The following is a 15,569-nucleotide window of genomic DNA, read 5'->3' as shown; positions in this document are numbered from 1 at the left end:
CGCCGCACGCGCACGCCTTTTCCGTATAGAAGGTTTGAAGTATATGACCAAAATAAAGCGTCGACGAGCGCGCGTGCAACACGTCATTTGTTTTGGGTATTTGCTCTAGAAAAGTTACTACTGCTGAGGCCAGCACGTGCGGCGCGTGGAACACCAATCCTCACATTCTCCTTGATGCTTGGGTAATATAACAATAGTACACTGTACTAAAAGTCTAGTACACTGCAGAAATAGGTCTATTGCGCCCCGCTCAGGAGAGAGCACAAAAATGGCGCAGCCCACAAGCTGATTTGGGAATGGAGTGTTTCTACTCTAAGTGGACCTATTTAGGTGCTCTAACTTATTCTCCGGTCGTGAAAGATTTGCCGGAGGAAGCGAATAAAAACATTCAGGAGAGCCGGCGCTTTGCCATCTCTCATCACGCCGTTTCCCAGGTTCCTGCATCACTACTGCACGAAATCGCTGCAAAGCACTCGAGTGGCACAAACGGTCTTCGCGGCGAGCGTATAAGGCCACGGTCACGTTCCTAATACATCGTACATAAGACAGTCTCCAGACACTGTCTAAGGTTTGTTTACTCCTCGTACGAAGGACCATAGAGTTTTTGGAATGTACGCCTGAGGTTCTACTGGCGCTAGTGTCTATGTAACTTCCGTGACGCAAATTGAAGCAGACAGCAACCAGTCTACATTTGTGGTGCTCCTGTGCATTCCTATGGGAAAACCCGCGTGATTTTGTCTCTTCGCCGGAAAATAACATGGAACGCTTTGGTTATTTGGGTCGTACCGAATAGTATATACCTTGATTAACATTCTAAAAGTGTAATTGCTTTAGTTAGCGCATTTCTCTTCATCGGTGAGCGATGTTTAACTTTGCTACATTTCAGTCCCAAACATGTATTCCGCAGCAGGTGAGTAAAAACAAGCGACGATTCAAAGCAAAATAACAATCAAAAGGAATATAGAGTGAGTTCAAGGCTCGCCAGCATCCCAGTGACGCTTGCATATAGATAATAATCCAGTCCTGTCACTATATGAAAATGACCCCTTCGTGCATGAGCGGATAAAGACATTCAAAAGGTAAACAATAAAGAACGAGCGCCGTGTAAAGGTGTCTCTTCGTATTGTTGTATCTGCCGGGCACCTTTAAGCGTGCATGCAGATACTTGTTCTCAAAGATTTCGAGCGTGTGGGTGATATTTTGAACGTAGAACAAGCATCTTCGCGCAGAGCAGAAAGAATGAAGCGGTACTTACTTAAAATCGGGATATATTACGTGGTCTTCAATTTATTCTGATCGTGCATGCACTGGTAGTTACTGATCCAGTGTTACTGAGTAGTTCTTGCCGTCTCTCTTGGCTTTCCAGATGTCCTTCGTTCGTTTGGCACGTATATCCCTCATGCTGAAAAGCGCCGACGTCCTGTTCGCGCTAACAGTGTCCGACAGTGCACATAAATACACGTACGAAGCCGTTTTAGCACCGTTTTTCATGCGACGAATTTGAAAGAAAAACGCAGTAACTGACCAAATATCTCATCTGCGTGACAGAAATGTTCCAATGCGCCTAGTACGCTCGAATTATTTGTGATATTTGCTCTTATAATCGAGCGCAGAGAGAAAATGCACTCGTTTTTTCCCATAGAAATGCATTACCGGAAGGCAATTTCGGACTGGTTGCTGTCTGCTTCAATTTGCGTCAGCACACTAGCGACACTTGAACCTCTAGCGTACATTATAGTAACTATATGCGAAGGACCAGCCACGTTGGTCACATGGAAGGATGAATGTTAACGGCTATACCCTTTGCAACGGGCGGTAGCCTGCGCCACCTAGCCTAACTCTAAAAAGACAAAAAACAACAACAACAAATGATTTCTCCCGCCCTTGCAAGCCAATTTTCTCCCCTTAACTATCACAGGGCAGTGTTGGGATATCAACAAAACGTAGAAACATACGTGTATATATGAAGGAAACATGTTGTCAACATGATTAACGTGTGTCCGGAGACAATTCTGTCATCATGTCCGCAGCGACATGATGACAGAATTGTCATCATGTCTTTTGTATCATGTGGAAGCATGCATTGGGAATGCGGATTTACGTTTACGTGTCCGCAAATCAACATCTATCGGTATGTTGTTGTTTTTATTGATTCCTGTATTTTGTTGCGTTATACCACCAAGTTTGTCAAACACTATGCGTGGTTTAGCTCGTGGTTCAGGACGAGTTCTCAGGGGTTCTTCCGTCGGCTCCTGCCGCCGATAAATGCAGTCAAAAAAAGTACTGGGTCGCCCGCGTGGAGGTCAACTAAAGGTTGGCACGCGCGTTCCTCCTCTCGTCGGAAATGCCGAGAGGAGGAAGTTGTCTCGGCGATTGTCAGAGCAGGCGCTGTGCACCGCGGACGGTTTTTAGAGCGCGGGGATTTCCGGTGCCACACTAATTAGCCACGACAGCGAACTCGAGGATTTGCTAACGGATCGAACTTAATCCTGCCTAAGCCACCGACCGGTAACGCGGTGCTCGAGCGGCATTGCAGACTCTCGCAACACATGATCCGCGAGAGAAGCCACGCGGATAGCGAGTCGTCCGCTCGTTGGACAGGAGTTTCGGTGACGTCAGAACGATGCCGAGTTCTGATTGGCTTTGATTGGAAGGCTAGTGGGTAGACCTCAATGCTCGATGCATCGGGGTCTACCCCCTTGTATGCTTTGATCAGCCAATACGAGTTTGGTGTTCTGACATCATCCCACGACGGTAGGTGATGAGGGAGCTTGAGCCTCTAGCTCAAGCGCCCTCGTCGCCTACTGTTGTGCTTCACCTGGGCGCACTTACGACGTGCGAAGCGAACCTTCGGCACACCCGCTTCGTGGGGAGGCGGTGCCGTTCAGACACCCATCTCTCTCTCTTCTTTGATCGTGCCCCCTATGCTGAGTATAGTCAAAAGCGGGTGGTTTCGATTGGACGCGAGCACCGCGTGATCATTCATTCTCGTCATCTGACGATGAATGCTTCAATAAACATCCGGTGATGAACATCACTGGATGTTCAACTTTGATGAACATCCGGCGATCAACGTTGCGGTGACCGAAACGAACATTGTTTCTTATACTCAGAGCTGAAGTGAATCAGCTTACTAGACGCAGTGTGTGGAGAGCCCCCCCACCCCCCTCTCCCTTATCCCTCCTCTACCAATTATTTAGCAGCATAAACTGATAGGAACGACGATGAACCAACTACGAGGCAAGACGCGGGAACGTGATAAGTCAAGTTTTGCGTTTTTTAAAAGTGTCATGAGGAAGCTTCTCAGATCACCTAAATATGGTCATAGCTCACTCTTCGGGCTCTAAGCATCCTAGAAATCCATAAAGCATGACGATGCGCGGCCGACTTACCTATTAAAAAAAATCAAAGGTCGTAACACACCGAGGTCATGTTCGGCGATAAGAAGAACAGTGTCCGGCAGGCAGCCTCTCCGCCGATAAGAGGAACAGTGCTCCGCCGCCAAGACGACGTGTGACCAATGAAAACATGAAAATTTCCTTGAGGTTGCGAACGCTTGTATTACAAAATGTGGTCGCTTTTGTAGGTGATAAAAGCAAATAAAAGTACTCGAAACATCGTTAATTTTTTTCCACAGAGAGGGAACATAATACTGCCAATAATATTTCGAAAAACAACCCACTGTTTTCTTTATTTATTATTATTTATTTTTTTTTTTCGGGAGTGATGCGTTCGGTCGTCAGTTCATGAGTGCTCGAGCGCGCTCGCTTGGTTAAACCGTAGTCCAGGCTGTACCGGGCAACGGGCCGCGGTTCTACCGGTCGGAGGCGTGAGGATCCTTCGCTTGCTATTGGCTCACAGAGGTCCTGGTTTCGGAACGTGCTCCTACAATTACCGGAGATGGCCTTTTTTAGATAGGAAAATTGACTTAGGGTTCTCTCGGATGCTTAGAGCCAGGAGAGTGAGTTATCGCCATATTCAGGCGTTCTCAGCAACCTTATCGGGGCACTTCTGTGCCACCAGCGGCTACGCGTTTACTTGAATGCGATGGGAGAACATCCGATAGCACAGAGACCAATCGCACGCAGCCTGCCTTCCTACGTCATCCTCTTCTACCCATCTGCTACCAATCAAAGTAGTCAAATCTCGATTCGACGCGCTACGGTCGCATCCATGCAACGTTGCATCCATGTAAACGCGGCCAGTGACTTCACACCATTTCCACAAGGGCGCAACAATGTTGAATGTCGTCACTTCTGGGACGCGGTAAAACATCGTTTTGAACCAGGGATGGGCAGTATTTCAAATACAAATATTTGAAATACGTATTTCAGATACTTTGTGTATTTGCATTTGTATTTAATTACAAATTGGGTAATGTATTTGACGTGTGTATTTAAATACTAAAACGTGGGTATTTCAAATACACTTGTAATTAAAGGGGCGGTGCAACGATTTTATGATTAAAATAATTTGCATCTCGTAATTTTTACGTTGTTTATCGTGTCCCAGAGGATAGAGAAAACACCTCCTTCAATAAAAATGTCGCGATTCCGCTGCATAATCGCAAAGCAAAGGTCGAGCTTTTTCCCCCACCTGCAGCCCCAAGTGGCAGCCGGAGGAACTACGGCGGAAAGATTACGTGACCTCGCTCGGCTCTAAGCTGCAGCCTAGCGCCCGCTAATGTACGCAGAGAAAAGGAGGGGAAGCGTCCTCCGAGATAGCACACGGGAAGCTACACGGCACTCCGAATTACGTCACTGGGAGTGCGACCAGGTGTGACCCTGAAGACTGGGAGTGAGTTGAGGGGTGCCCGAAAGGTTAATAGTTACCTTTTTTTTTACGCAACAACTAGGACACGCAGGCGAAATCGGTTTTCGGTTCTTTACTTCAGAAGTGTCAGGGGGCAACTTTCAGAAATCTTTGACCAAAGTCCGAAAATCGTTTCACCGCTCCTTTAAATACAATTTTGTGGGCGAAAATACACCCCTCAAAACTACGTTCTGCACCGAATGCAGTGTCTCTCAATCAAGCACAAGCGTTTAGTGACTTTCTGATTACGGTGCTAGTCTAGGGCAAGAATAGTGACGAAATCGACGTTCACAGGCAAACTGGCTAAATTAGTGCCTGTGCCACCTTGTAATGCTTTCCAGCCCGATTTCCATCCATATTTTTGCCTGGAACATTTTAAATGCGCGGGTCGTCCAGATTTTCGTAACTGGTGCGAGTTACAACAGTTTCTTGGCAATGCAGTGGAAGGTAGAGGCCTGCGTTCCCTCTCTCATTTTGAGTGCGCGCAGGCTCTCCTCCTCTCCCAATTTCCGGGGAGAGGAGGAGAGCCCACGCACACTCAAAATGGGAGAGGGAACGCAGGCCTGTACCTTCCACTGCATTGCCAAGAAAAGTTGTCGCGGAGTATAGCTAGTGCTGCGCGTCTTGGTCGTCTCGGTTCTTTGTTGGTCTATACCAAAATGTAATCGACAAAAAAAGCTGCTTGAAGATCTGTACTTTATTCACCTACTACGTCCAAGCTGATTACATTTTTTTGTGATTATATTTATATTACGTTACTAAAGCCTCGCACACTAACTCTCGAGTGTGCGATGCAAAATTACAATGAGACACCCAAAAACCCGTTGCGGGTGCCCTGAAGTCGCTGACGCAAATTTTGAGGAATGTATTTGGAAAAGTAATTGGAGGAGATCAAATACATTTGGTTGTATTTGTATCTTGTACTTAAATGCTTTTTTTTGGAAATGTAATTAGATTTGTAATTAAATGCATTTTGGCTAAGTATTTTGTATTTGTATTTCGATACATATTTGCATGTATTTTGCCCATCCCTTACGAAAAATGTGTGATGGTCACACATTCTTGTTCTGCCTCAGCTATGTTTTCTTTCATATTCCAGGTTGAACTTTTTTATTTATCTTTTTTCGTCCCGCATACCAGATACAAAACCCACGTGACTGAGAGCAACAGGAAACAGAAACCGTCTATAGACCATTCCAATATTTACGAGTCTTCAGCCCAGCGTGCGATCTCCTCAGTCCAGAGCGCGCTCACGTTTGTCGCTTCGTAAAGCGAGCAAATCACGCTCCATACGCACAGAGACTGAAAATGGAACCGGCCAGAAGCCCTCTTTTAAAAAGGTCTATATTATAGTGCCACTAAATACGCTACGCTTCAGGGTAGCGACACTTGGCCACAGCGGCGTAGACTTTCCACTTTCCCGAAGGGTGGGGGGGGGGGGGGGGGGGAGGGGGGGGGGGGCGCTTTTCCGCGCAATTTTTTTTACACCGGAAATTATCAGTAGTTTATTTTAAGGGGGCACATTTTACAGCATATGTATATCGCCATGTGTCCGTCGCTGTGTGCGTTATTTTGTTTACATGCCACTACTAGAAGCTTGTTACATGGCGGCCCGTAAACACCGTCTCCGTAAGGATCAAAGCCCGGGGGGGGGGGGGGGTCTGCCCTACCCTACCCCCCCCCCCCCCCTCTGGATGTCATTAGGGGGGCACGAGCCCCGATGCCCCCCCCCCCCCCCCCCCCCGTAGTCTACGCCTATGCTTGGCCATATTGCGGCTTAAAATCATGGTTGCCAGTTATGTGAAGCTTCATCTGAAATCACAGGAAAAGTGTGTCCGTCGTTTGCAAAGGTTAAAGCAGTTCACGACAGAGCAAAGCAATATTACATGAGCTTCCTGACACCGAATCTAATGCTGAGGAAGTCGCATGTTTCAATCATGACGATCGGCAGTTGCGTCTGCTCTGCACAAGCACCATAATGGCGGCGCCCACAACAATGTCGGGGAACGGAGTGCCGATACTCTAAGCGAAGCTCATTGAGTGACTCCACTCTATATCAACCGTTGATATCAACCGCCTGCCCAATGGCTCAAAGCGCGCACCCACACATGTGCTACAGCGTTGTCACGCGACTCTTTTGCAGAAAAAAAAAAAAAAAGTGCATTGGAAACGCGGGAAAGAACCGGATAGTGTTACCTGGAAGCCCGACAACCATCGGTGTCACACAAACACACACACAAAAAAAACAAAAAAACCTACGCTGAAACCCGATGCCGAGCAGCCCACATAGAGGCAAAACAACAAAGAGTAACCCAAAAGTAAAACAAAGAAGAGAAAGAGAAAACGTATTGCCAGAGCACGATCGGACGGCTTCGGAGGTGACCGAGTCCAGAAACCCGGGATTAGCAGTTGGACGGGACTCCGGTTGAGAAATATAGAAGCGACCGAGCTTTGATCTCGCCCCCTCGACTCGGTTAGACGCAGCCGCAAATCAAGTTCCGACCCAGGAGACGCTGACACACACACACACATACACACACATGCGCACACACACTCACACGCGTAAAAATTAGTTTAAAGCTGCGCAATGCCACTGCTCATACATTATACAAAAACACACATACACACACACAAAACTCAGGGTTCGCTAAAGACATGGTGACCGAATTATCTGTGGAGAGGCCTTAAGGATCTTGGAAGCACATCTTTGATTCGTACACGCCATTGCAGACAGTTGAAAGTATGACCAAGGTGACAGTGCCGCAATTCGCGACTCCGGCGAACTGTAGGTGGCGCGCTGGTCAAGCAAAATGGTGGACGAAAGGGGGTCGTTTGTTGTCGTTCAACCCCCGTAAATTTCTTGTACTGCAGCGTAAGATCGGATACGAAAGCAGAGAAATATTTCAACGATAGAAACCTTCTTCTAGTCACTGCGTAAGAATGACACGGTGTAAGCCTAAAAATAAATTACTGGAAACGATGTTTGTTTCTATGCTGCCTACGAGAACCAAGCAGCGATAGCAGACGATGGAGTCAAAACCTCCTGTCATGAGCTTCTCTTCGTTGCCGCTACGCGGCGTTGATTTCGCTGGAGTCGACAATACAAGAGAAAGTAACACGCGTATGACAGCGTCTGTTTTTAATTTATTATTTTTCTTTACGATGTATTTATCCGTGCGACCGCGACTTAAAACGGTGCAGCAAACGTGCGCCGAAACGTAGAACAAAACAAAGGTGCCATCTGGGTTTCACACACCGAGGCACATGTTAATTACAACTTAGATACGAGTTCGTTTCGCCAGGGGCATCTCTGTATACGGACAGGTGTATGACAATTTATTTTTGTATTCTTCCGTCCCTTTTTTTTTTTTAGCGGTTCAAAAGCGTCCGTCCACCGGCTAAAATTTCCACGACCTTCGTTGTACGAGTCGAATTTCACAACAAACGCAAACGTTCACCATAACTTAGACACAGAGTTTCTGCACAAGTGGTTCCGTACAAAAAACTTCAAATTTGTGCGAAAAAAAAAAAAGAAGAAAGCCGTGCAGTTTTTTTGTGTGTGTTTGTGCGTGCGTGTGTTCGTGCGTTCATCCGAAGTGTTCCTATACGGAGCGTAAGTTCGTCCGCTTGTTCTTGGGCAGGGTTTGCGGTGACGTGGATAGTGGCTAGACCTCGAGGCGGCTAGCATCGAAGTCCACTCGCTACCTTATATACCAATCCGAGCCAATCACAGAACTCGGCGTTCTCAAGTCATCCGCAACCGCTTGCCCCAGAACAAGCGGATGAACTCGCTCTCCGCATTCCGATCACGTTAGGGCATTTTGAGAACGTCCGATCGCGCCTCTTTCATCCGTCTTCCCACTTCCTCGAAATTTTATATACGAAGCTGCTCGATTAGAACGGGGCCTATGGACTCTTCTTCGACTCAATTTACCAAAAAAAACGCCTCCCGCAAAAAAAAAAAAAAAAAAAAAAAAAGAAATCGGAACACGCGACGATTTAGCCGTAATGCGGCTCCGCTTTTCGCAGACTGCTCAAACTGGGGACGCTCGGCTATACTTACGCTAATTAAATGACCATGGTTTAAAGCCTCCGCTTTGACCTAACTCGGCAAGCGGTGAGAGATACGGCACCAGGGAGCCAATCAGAGAGTCGCGGAGAGAGGCACGTGATGGGAGTAGAGTCACTATAATCCGTTTATCCTTAAACCCCATTGCAGACAACGTGTGCGTTTAGATGGAGTCAATCAATCCGGGCGCCAAAAGTGCATAGTCATGGCGATCGTCGTCTTTGTGCGTTTGTTAAGCTATTACCGGCTAAACAAATCACACACACACACACACGCGCGCACTGATAACGCCGCTTTCACTGCGTGTGATTGGTTCTGCCGGTGATACCAGCCGAGCCACCGACGCCAAATAGCGAAAACAATCGCTCTAAAATGTGCATTGAAATAATAAAAAAACGTCTTTGCGAATAAGCGCTAATGACGAAAACAAATTACTGTGATCATCAAAAAGATCGCTTCGTAAAATCACAGGACAATGCTTGGTGTTTGTCGCTTTAGAGGGCCGAAATCGTACCTCGGCGAAGAACTCGGACGCCGCTGCCACAAATACGTGCGTCATCGTGTTCGACGATTTATTTATGACGCAACATATAAATCCCGGCGCGCGTATACTTTTGACGGTCCTTTGATTTTTGTTTCCTTTATCTTAGGGCGATAGTATATGCCACCGACCTTGAACCCAGAGCCTGCAAAGCGTGCGCTACAACCTAGTATCATACAGATAAACCAGTCTTGCGAGGCGGCAGCAATATATATACCACCGGGGCCGCCCAGGCCAGCCCGTCTCCGTCTTATAGGTCACCGAATTGCCACGCACGTTTCACGAAAATCATAAAAAAGCCTTTTACTCCGTTTCGCCAGAATGCGGGGAACGTTAGAGCACGCTCGTGCTTTTGGCTACTGATCACGTTCAGCTGAGACGGACCCACGGTGGACGGACCTAACCGACCAAAAAAAGTCCCCAAAGGAGGAGGAATAAACTTTATTATAACTTGAGCAGACGAAAGCTTGTGGGTCGTCCCCAGGTGGGTGGCTGCCTCAGTCCAGGATGCCATGGTCCCGCGCTGCCAGTCTGGCCCTGTTCACCAGTCGGGACTGGTCCTCAGGTTTTAAGCTGGTCAGCTGGTCCTCCCACTGCTCCGCGGTTGGTCGGGAAATGGGGGGTATGGAGGTGTTGTGCATGCACTCCCATACCATATGGTAGAGAGTGTTAGGCACTCGACAGTTTTTACAGTCGTAGTCATATTGAGTTGGGTACATTGCGTGAAATAATGTGCCGTGCGGGAAAGTGTTAGTTTGTAGCTGTCTAAGTGTCACGGCGTCCTCTCTGGATATTGTAGGGTGTGGGGGAGGGTAGGTTCTCCTCCCTAGTCTGTAATGCGCTAGAATGTCGGTGTATCTTTTTGGAACGCCCTCGTCTGTATCCGCTGGAGCACGGTCGCCCAGCGAGGTAGCCCGGAGAGAGTGTTCTCGGGCAGCGGCATGCGCCGCTAGATTACCCGCTAGGGTTTCATGTCCTGGGGTCCAGACTATGACTATTTCGGGGGGATCTTTGATTTTTTTTAACGTTTCGAGGGCCAATCGTGATATTCGGCCTAGTTGGTAATTTCTGCAGGCGGCTTGTGAGTCTGTTATTATCGTGAGGAGTTCCTTGCCTGTCGTCGCCGCAAGAGCGATTGCTGTCTCCTCTGCTGAGTCCGTGTCTGGGGTCCTCACGGAGGCCGCCGCGACTTCTTCTCCCTTGTTGTTTACCACGCTAATCGCGTGTGCTTTCTTTCCCTTGTATTTCGCTGCGTCTGTGTACCGCACGCGGTCATCGTCTCTCTCGTAGGTCTTTCTCAGTGCTCTCACTCTTGCCATTCGTCGTTCTTTGTTGTGTTCTGGATGCATGTTGCGAGGAATGGATGCAACTGTGATATTGTCTCTTAGTTGTAATGGAATCCTTTGCTTACTTCTTGACTCGTCTTCGATTCCGTAGCCCAGTCTTCTTAAGGTGTCCCTGCCTGTACTGGTGAGCTTAAGTCTTTCAACCTGGCTCACCTTGTGTGCTTCTGCCAGCTCTTCCCATGTGTTATGTATACCCAATCGGAGTAGTTTCTCTGTGGAGGTTGTTGGGGAAAGCCCCAAGGCCAGTTTGTATGTCTTGCGAATGAGTGTGTTAATCTTCTCGCGCTCGCTGTTTTTGAGCCCCAGATACGGGGTCCCGTACGTTATTCTGCTGATGACGAGTGCTTGAATGATTCTCAAAGTGTCTTGCTCCTTGAGGCCGTGGTTTCTGTTTGTTACCCGTTTTACTAGGTGCGTAACTTGTGTGACTGTTTCTTGGAGTTTTTGCACTGTGGCGATCCCTGCACCATCCTTCTGAAATACTACTCCCAGGACACGGAGCACGTCGACTTGTGGGATGTTATCTTCATGTAGAGTTAGTACGGGGTCTGGTGTTTCCGGTGGAGGACGACCTCTCGCCCTCTTTTTTAGCACCAAAAGTTGCGATTTATCCGGAGCGCACGAGAGACCACAATCTTTCAAATATCTCTCGGTCCTGTTCACCGCTTCTTGCAGAGCGTCTTGCTGCATTCCTGCCGACCCCGACGTCGTCCATATGGTAAGGTCGTCCGCGTAGATTGCATGGCTGAGACCTTTAATGTCTTTTAGAAGGAGCGGTAGACCCCTCATTGCAATATTGAAAAGCAACGGCGAGATCACCGATCCCTGAGGGGTTCCCTTTTGTGGAGCCTTGATCTGTTCGGTCCTTAGGTTTCCCAGGCCTATGGTCGCTGTCCGGTCTGTGAGAAAGTCACGGACGAAATTGTAAGTCTTTTGGCCGCAGTTTGTCCTTTGTAAGCTGTCTAGCACCGCACTGTGGGAGATGTTGTCAAACGCCCCTTTGACGTCCAATGCTAGAATTGCGCTCTTGTGCTGCGTGCTGAGGTTGTCTATTACATCCTCTTTGAGTTGAAGAAGGATGTCTTGGGTCGATAGGAGAGGTCTGAATCCAAACATCGTGTTAGGGAGGAATTCGTTCTCCTCGAGATACGGGGATAATCTGTTGTGTACCACGTGCTCGAATAGCTTTCCCACACACGATGTGAGGGATATTGGTCTCAGGTTCTGCACAGTGATCGGTTTGCCCGGTTTTGGGATCATTGTCACATCCGCGTGTTTCCAGCATGCCGGTATCTTCCCGGTCTCCCAGCTCTCATTGATGTGCTTAAGGAGACACTCCGTGGCTCTGTCGTCCAGGTTACGGAGCGTCTTGTTGTTAACTCTGTCCCTTCCTGGGGTCGTGTTTCTCGTCAAGTTCCTGAGCGCCGCCACTATCTCTGCCCTGCTGAAGGGTTGATCCAACTCTGGGTTGGATTTTCCCTCGTAGTCCAGGTGAGTGATCGTCGTCGTCTGTTGTTGTTGGTTGCCAATGTATTTTTCAGTGATGGCTTCGAGCACGTCTTCCTCTGAACCCTGATAGTTGTGGATGAGGCGTTGAATATGTTGGCACGTGACCTTCTTTGACTCGGTCTTTGCCAGCAGCGACCTAAGTATTGCCCATGTTTTGCGATTGCTCAGGGTACCCTGTAGCCGGTCGCATAGCTGATTCCAGTTTTGTATTCCGAGTTTCTCTGCGTACTCCTCAGCTTCCCTGGTCAACAGGGCAATGCGGACCTTGAGCTTGCGGTTTCTCTTTTGTTTCTTCCATCTTTTTAGGAGGCCCTGTCGGGCCTCCCAGATGTGGAGTAAGTGCGGGTCAACTTCGGGGTTGTCCGAAGTGAGTTGTATCGTCTTTGTGTGCTTGGTTACCTCTTCCATCACTTGCCTGGTCCATTCTTCAATATCGTCCATGTCCGCTGGGTGTTCCACCTTTCGGAACGCGGTCCAGTCCGTGATCTTCGCTTGTCCCGTTCTCAATGGAGTCTTGTTGTGTCGGAGTTCGGTTTGAATTATATAGTGATCGCTTCCTAGGGTTTCTTCCAGCCTTGTCCATTCGATTTGCCGTATGCCCTTCGAGAAAGTTAAGTCGGGGCTTGTGTCCCTGGAGATGCTGTTTCCAATCCTGGTTGGACACTGAGGCTCGTTCCACAGCGTCAGTTGGTGGTGCTGAGCCGCGTTGTGCACATCCGTGCCCTTCTTGTTGCTTTTGTGGTATCCCCACGCTACATGCGGTGCGTTGAAGTCCCCAACTACGAGTATCTTCTGCCCTTTGGTAACTTTCTTTACCTCCCTCAGGAACTTGTCCAAGTCCCTTAGGTTGTCCGAGGGCGGGCTGTAAACATTCAGGATAAATAGACTCTGTAATGTCTTCTTTTGTGGTATCATCTCTATCAAAGTGTGCTCAATTCTGTGGCCGATTTGGTGTTGTTGTGTTGTGTGGTGTTTCTTGGTGAGGATGGCTGTCCGGTTTTTTCCTTCGGCTATGTGTGTCTCGTAGCCCCGTATCTTTATGGTGTCTGTTTCTGTTTCTTGTAGCGCGATGATATCCGGTTGATGAAGGCTGATAAATTGTAGTAGATTTTGTCTTTTCCGGTTAATCGATCGGCAATTCCACTGCCAGATTTTGAGGATTTGGGCCGCGTCTTTCTTTCCCGTCTCTTTACTCTCCATTGTGGGTTCTGATCGTTTCTTCTGTCAGCGCATCCCCTCCTGGCGACGTTTTCGGCTTCTTTCGGGCTTGTTCCCTTTCCTTCTCAAGGTCGGAAATACGTTGGTTGAGCTCATCACCCATCTTGCCCATCTGGGCATTGAGGGTCTCCCCCATTCGATCAATCTTGGCGTTGAGGGTCGTACTCATTTGGATGATGGTTGGATTAACGTTTTCAAAGACCTTATTCACGGTTTCCATCATTTTGCTCATTTTATGTTCAACTGCTTTTGTCATCTGGCTCATTGTCTGATCAATCTTCTGATCGATCCTCTCATCTAATTTGTTCATGTGATATTCCATTTTTTGTTCGAGGTCCTCCGGCAGAGGTGTCGGAGCTCGCGGCGGTATTTGCGGCAGTTGTTGCTGCTGTTTCTGCATCTGCTCTATAAACTGTTGCAGTTTCTGCTCTAGGGCCTGTTCCCTAGCCTTCGCTTTTTTTTCGTTGTTTTCTAAGCGCCAGATAAGCTCCGCGTTCTGTTTCTTAAGTGTGTCTATGGTCTGCTCGAAATGTGCGTTACTTGAATCCTGCTGCGTGACCGGCAGTGGGGGAAATGGGTCTGGAGCATTGGGAGAGTGGGACCCCAGCTGGGGCCAGCTCACCACTCTGTCCTGCGGCAATGACGTCCGTTGCTGCTGCTCGAAAGGGCGGTCGTTTGCACCTCCCGTCCAAGCGGCTTGTTTACTTTGCGATTTGCTTCTTTCCCTTACGTGTAACGGTGGGGGACTTGGTTTGAGTCGTTTCTGGCATTCCTTGCTTGCCGTTTCGTGGGGTTGGTAGCACAGCTTGCACTTAGGCTGACACTCGTGATTGTCTTGAGGATTTTCCGCTCCGCATCGGTTGCACCTGTTTGTGTCCGGGTTGGGACAGACGTCCTGTCTGTGGCCGACATTCCCGCAGGCTCTGCAGTACTGCACGGATCTGCGGTGGGGCCGGCATCGGGTGAACACGCTACCCGCTTTCACGTAGAATGGCACGTGCGGTCCCTCAAACGTGAGTAGCGCCGAGCTGGATTTTCCGAGCATTCTTGCGTGCAGAATGCTGTAGCCGTTGACTGAGATAAGTTCTTTAAGTTCCTCTTCTGTTGTTCCTGCTTCTATTCCGTGCACCACTCCTCGTACGGTGCCCGGGAGCGGTTTTAGGTAAGGCATGAGTTCGTACAAGGCCGCGCCTAGCTGTATCTGGGTGATCATGCTCAGCTTCATGGCGTAGTCCTCGTCCGCAGTACTTGCGATGATCAAGTTCTGAGCCCATTGCGTCTGGATCGTCACATTCGAGTAGAAGTCTTTGAATGGAAAACCGCCTGCTGTGGCGATGCCTTGCGTGAGGCTTTTATCAGACCACGAAGAAAGCTTGAGGCCCGTTCTTGGTCTGTATACTACCTTGTATTCATCCTCTGGTAATGGTGGCAACATGCGTTTCCTTGGTGGCGTGTTGTTGCCTCCGCGGGTTCTTCCGTCCCCGCGTCGCTGTTGCTGCAGTTGGTTGTTGGTCGGTTGCATCTTTGGGTTGGTCAGCCCACTCGTATCTTCTTTTAGATTCTGGGCGCTGTTCGCCTTGCTGCTTCCTTTTATGCGGTTCTCATCCGCTGTTTTCTGGCTTTTTCTTTCTTTGAGAACTTCGTACCACGGGCCAGGCTGGCTCAGCGTCCTGCCGCTGTTTTCATCGAACTCCATGTGCGTGCCGCTCGTTCTGGTACTCGCGCTGTTCTCCATGTCTATCTCGTTGTTCATTCCCTGCTTTGTTACTTGCGTATGTATCATGCTTGCGGGGCCCGAAGGCCCGCGCGCAAAGCGGGTTTCGGCGTTGGGTCTCGCTTATTTCTTTCTCTCGGCGGGTGCCCCGTGTTCGAGTATAGCCAAGATGGCGACCGCTTGTATTCCTGGTGAGGCTTAGCTCTCCGCATACGAGGTAGATCTTTCCAAGGTGGAAATTTGGCCGAAAAATTCACTCACTTGTGCAGCTGTGGTATCCCTCGGTTCCGCTTTTCTTGGTGAATTGAATGACACTGAAGATTATAAGGATATTTTGGTACTTTCGCGTTAACTGCCTAA

General features: G+C 48.7%; 1 protein-coding gene across 1 annotated transcript; it reads right to left on the bottom strand.

The window, feature by feature from the left end:
* Window positions 1-9,846: 9,846 nt before the first annotated feature.
* On the bottom strand, window positions 9,847-15,230 carry LOC120837423. Its single transcript, XM_040206762.1, has 2 exons — window positions 13,471-15,230; window positions 9,847-13,367 (listed from the first exon to the last, which is right to left on the bottom strand). Exons 1-2 carry the CDS (start codon window positions 15,228-15,230, stop codon window positions 9,920-9,922), a joined length of 5,208 nt encoding a protein of 1,735 aa, XP_040062696.1. The 3' UTR covers window positions 9,847-9,919.
* Window positions 15,231-15,569: the final 339 nt, after the last annotated feature.

This window comes from Ixodes scapularis, unplaced genomic scaffold (genome assembly GCF_016920785.2).
Source record: "Ixodes scapularis isolate PalLabHiFi unplaced genomic scaffold, ASM1692078v2 PGA_scaffold8__174_contigs__length_109621045, whole genome shotgun sequence".
NCBI classification, from domain to species: Eukaryota; Metazoa; Arthropoda; class Arachnida; order Ixodida; family Ixodidae; genus Ixodes; species Ixodes scapularis.
This window is presented reverse-complemented; position numbering and strand designations above follow the sequence as displayed.

Coding starts and splice junctions, on each gene's coding strand:
- LOC120837423 (XM_040206762.1), bottom strand. CDS start 15,230: ATGGAGAACAGCGCGAGTACCAGAACGAGCGGCACGCACATGGAGTTC. Junction 13,368..13,470: donor ATCAGAACCCACAATGGAGA/GTAAAGAGACGG, acceptor ACAATTTATCAG/CCTTCATCAACCGGATATCA.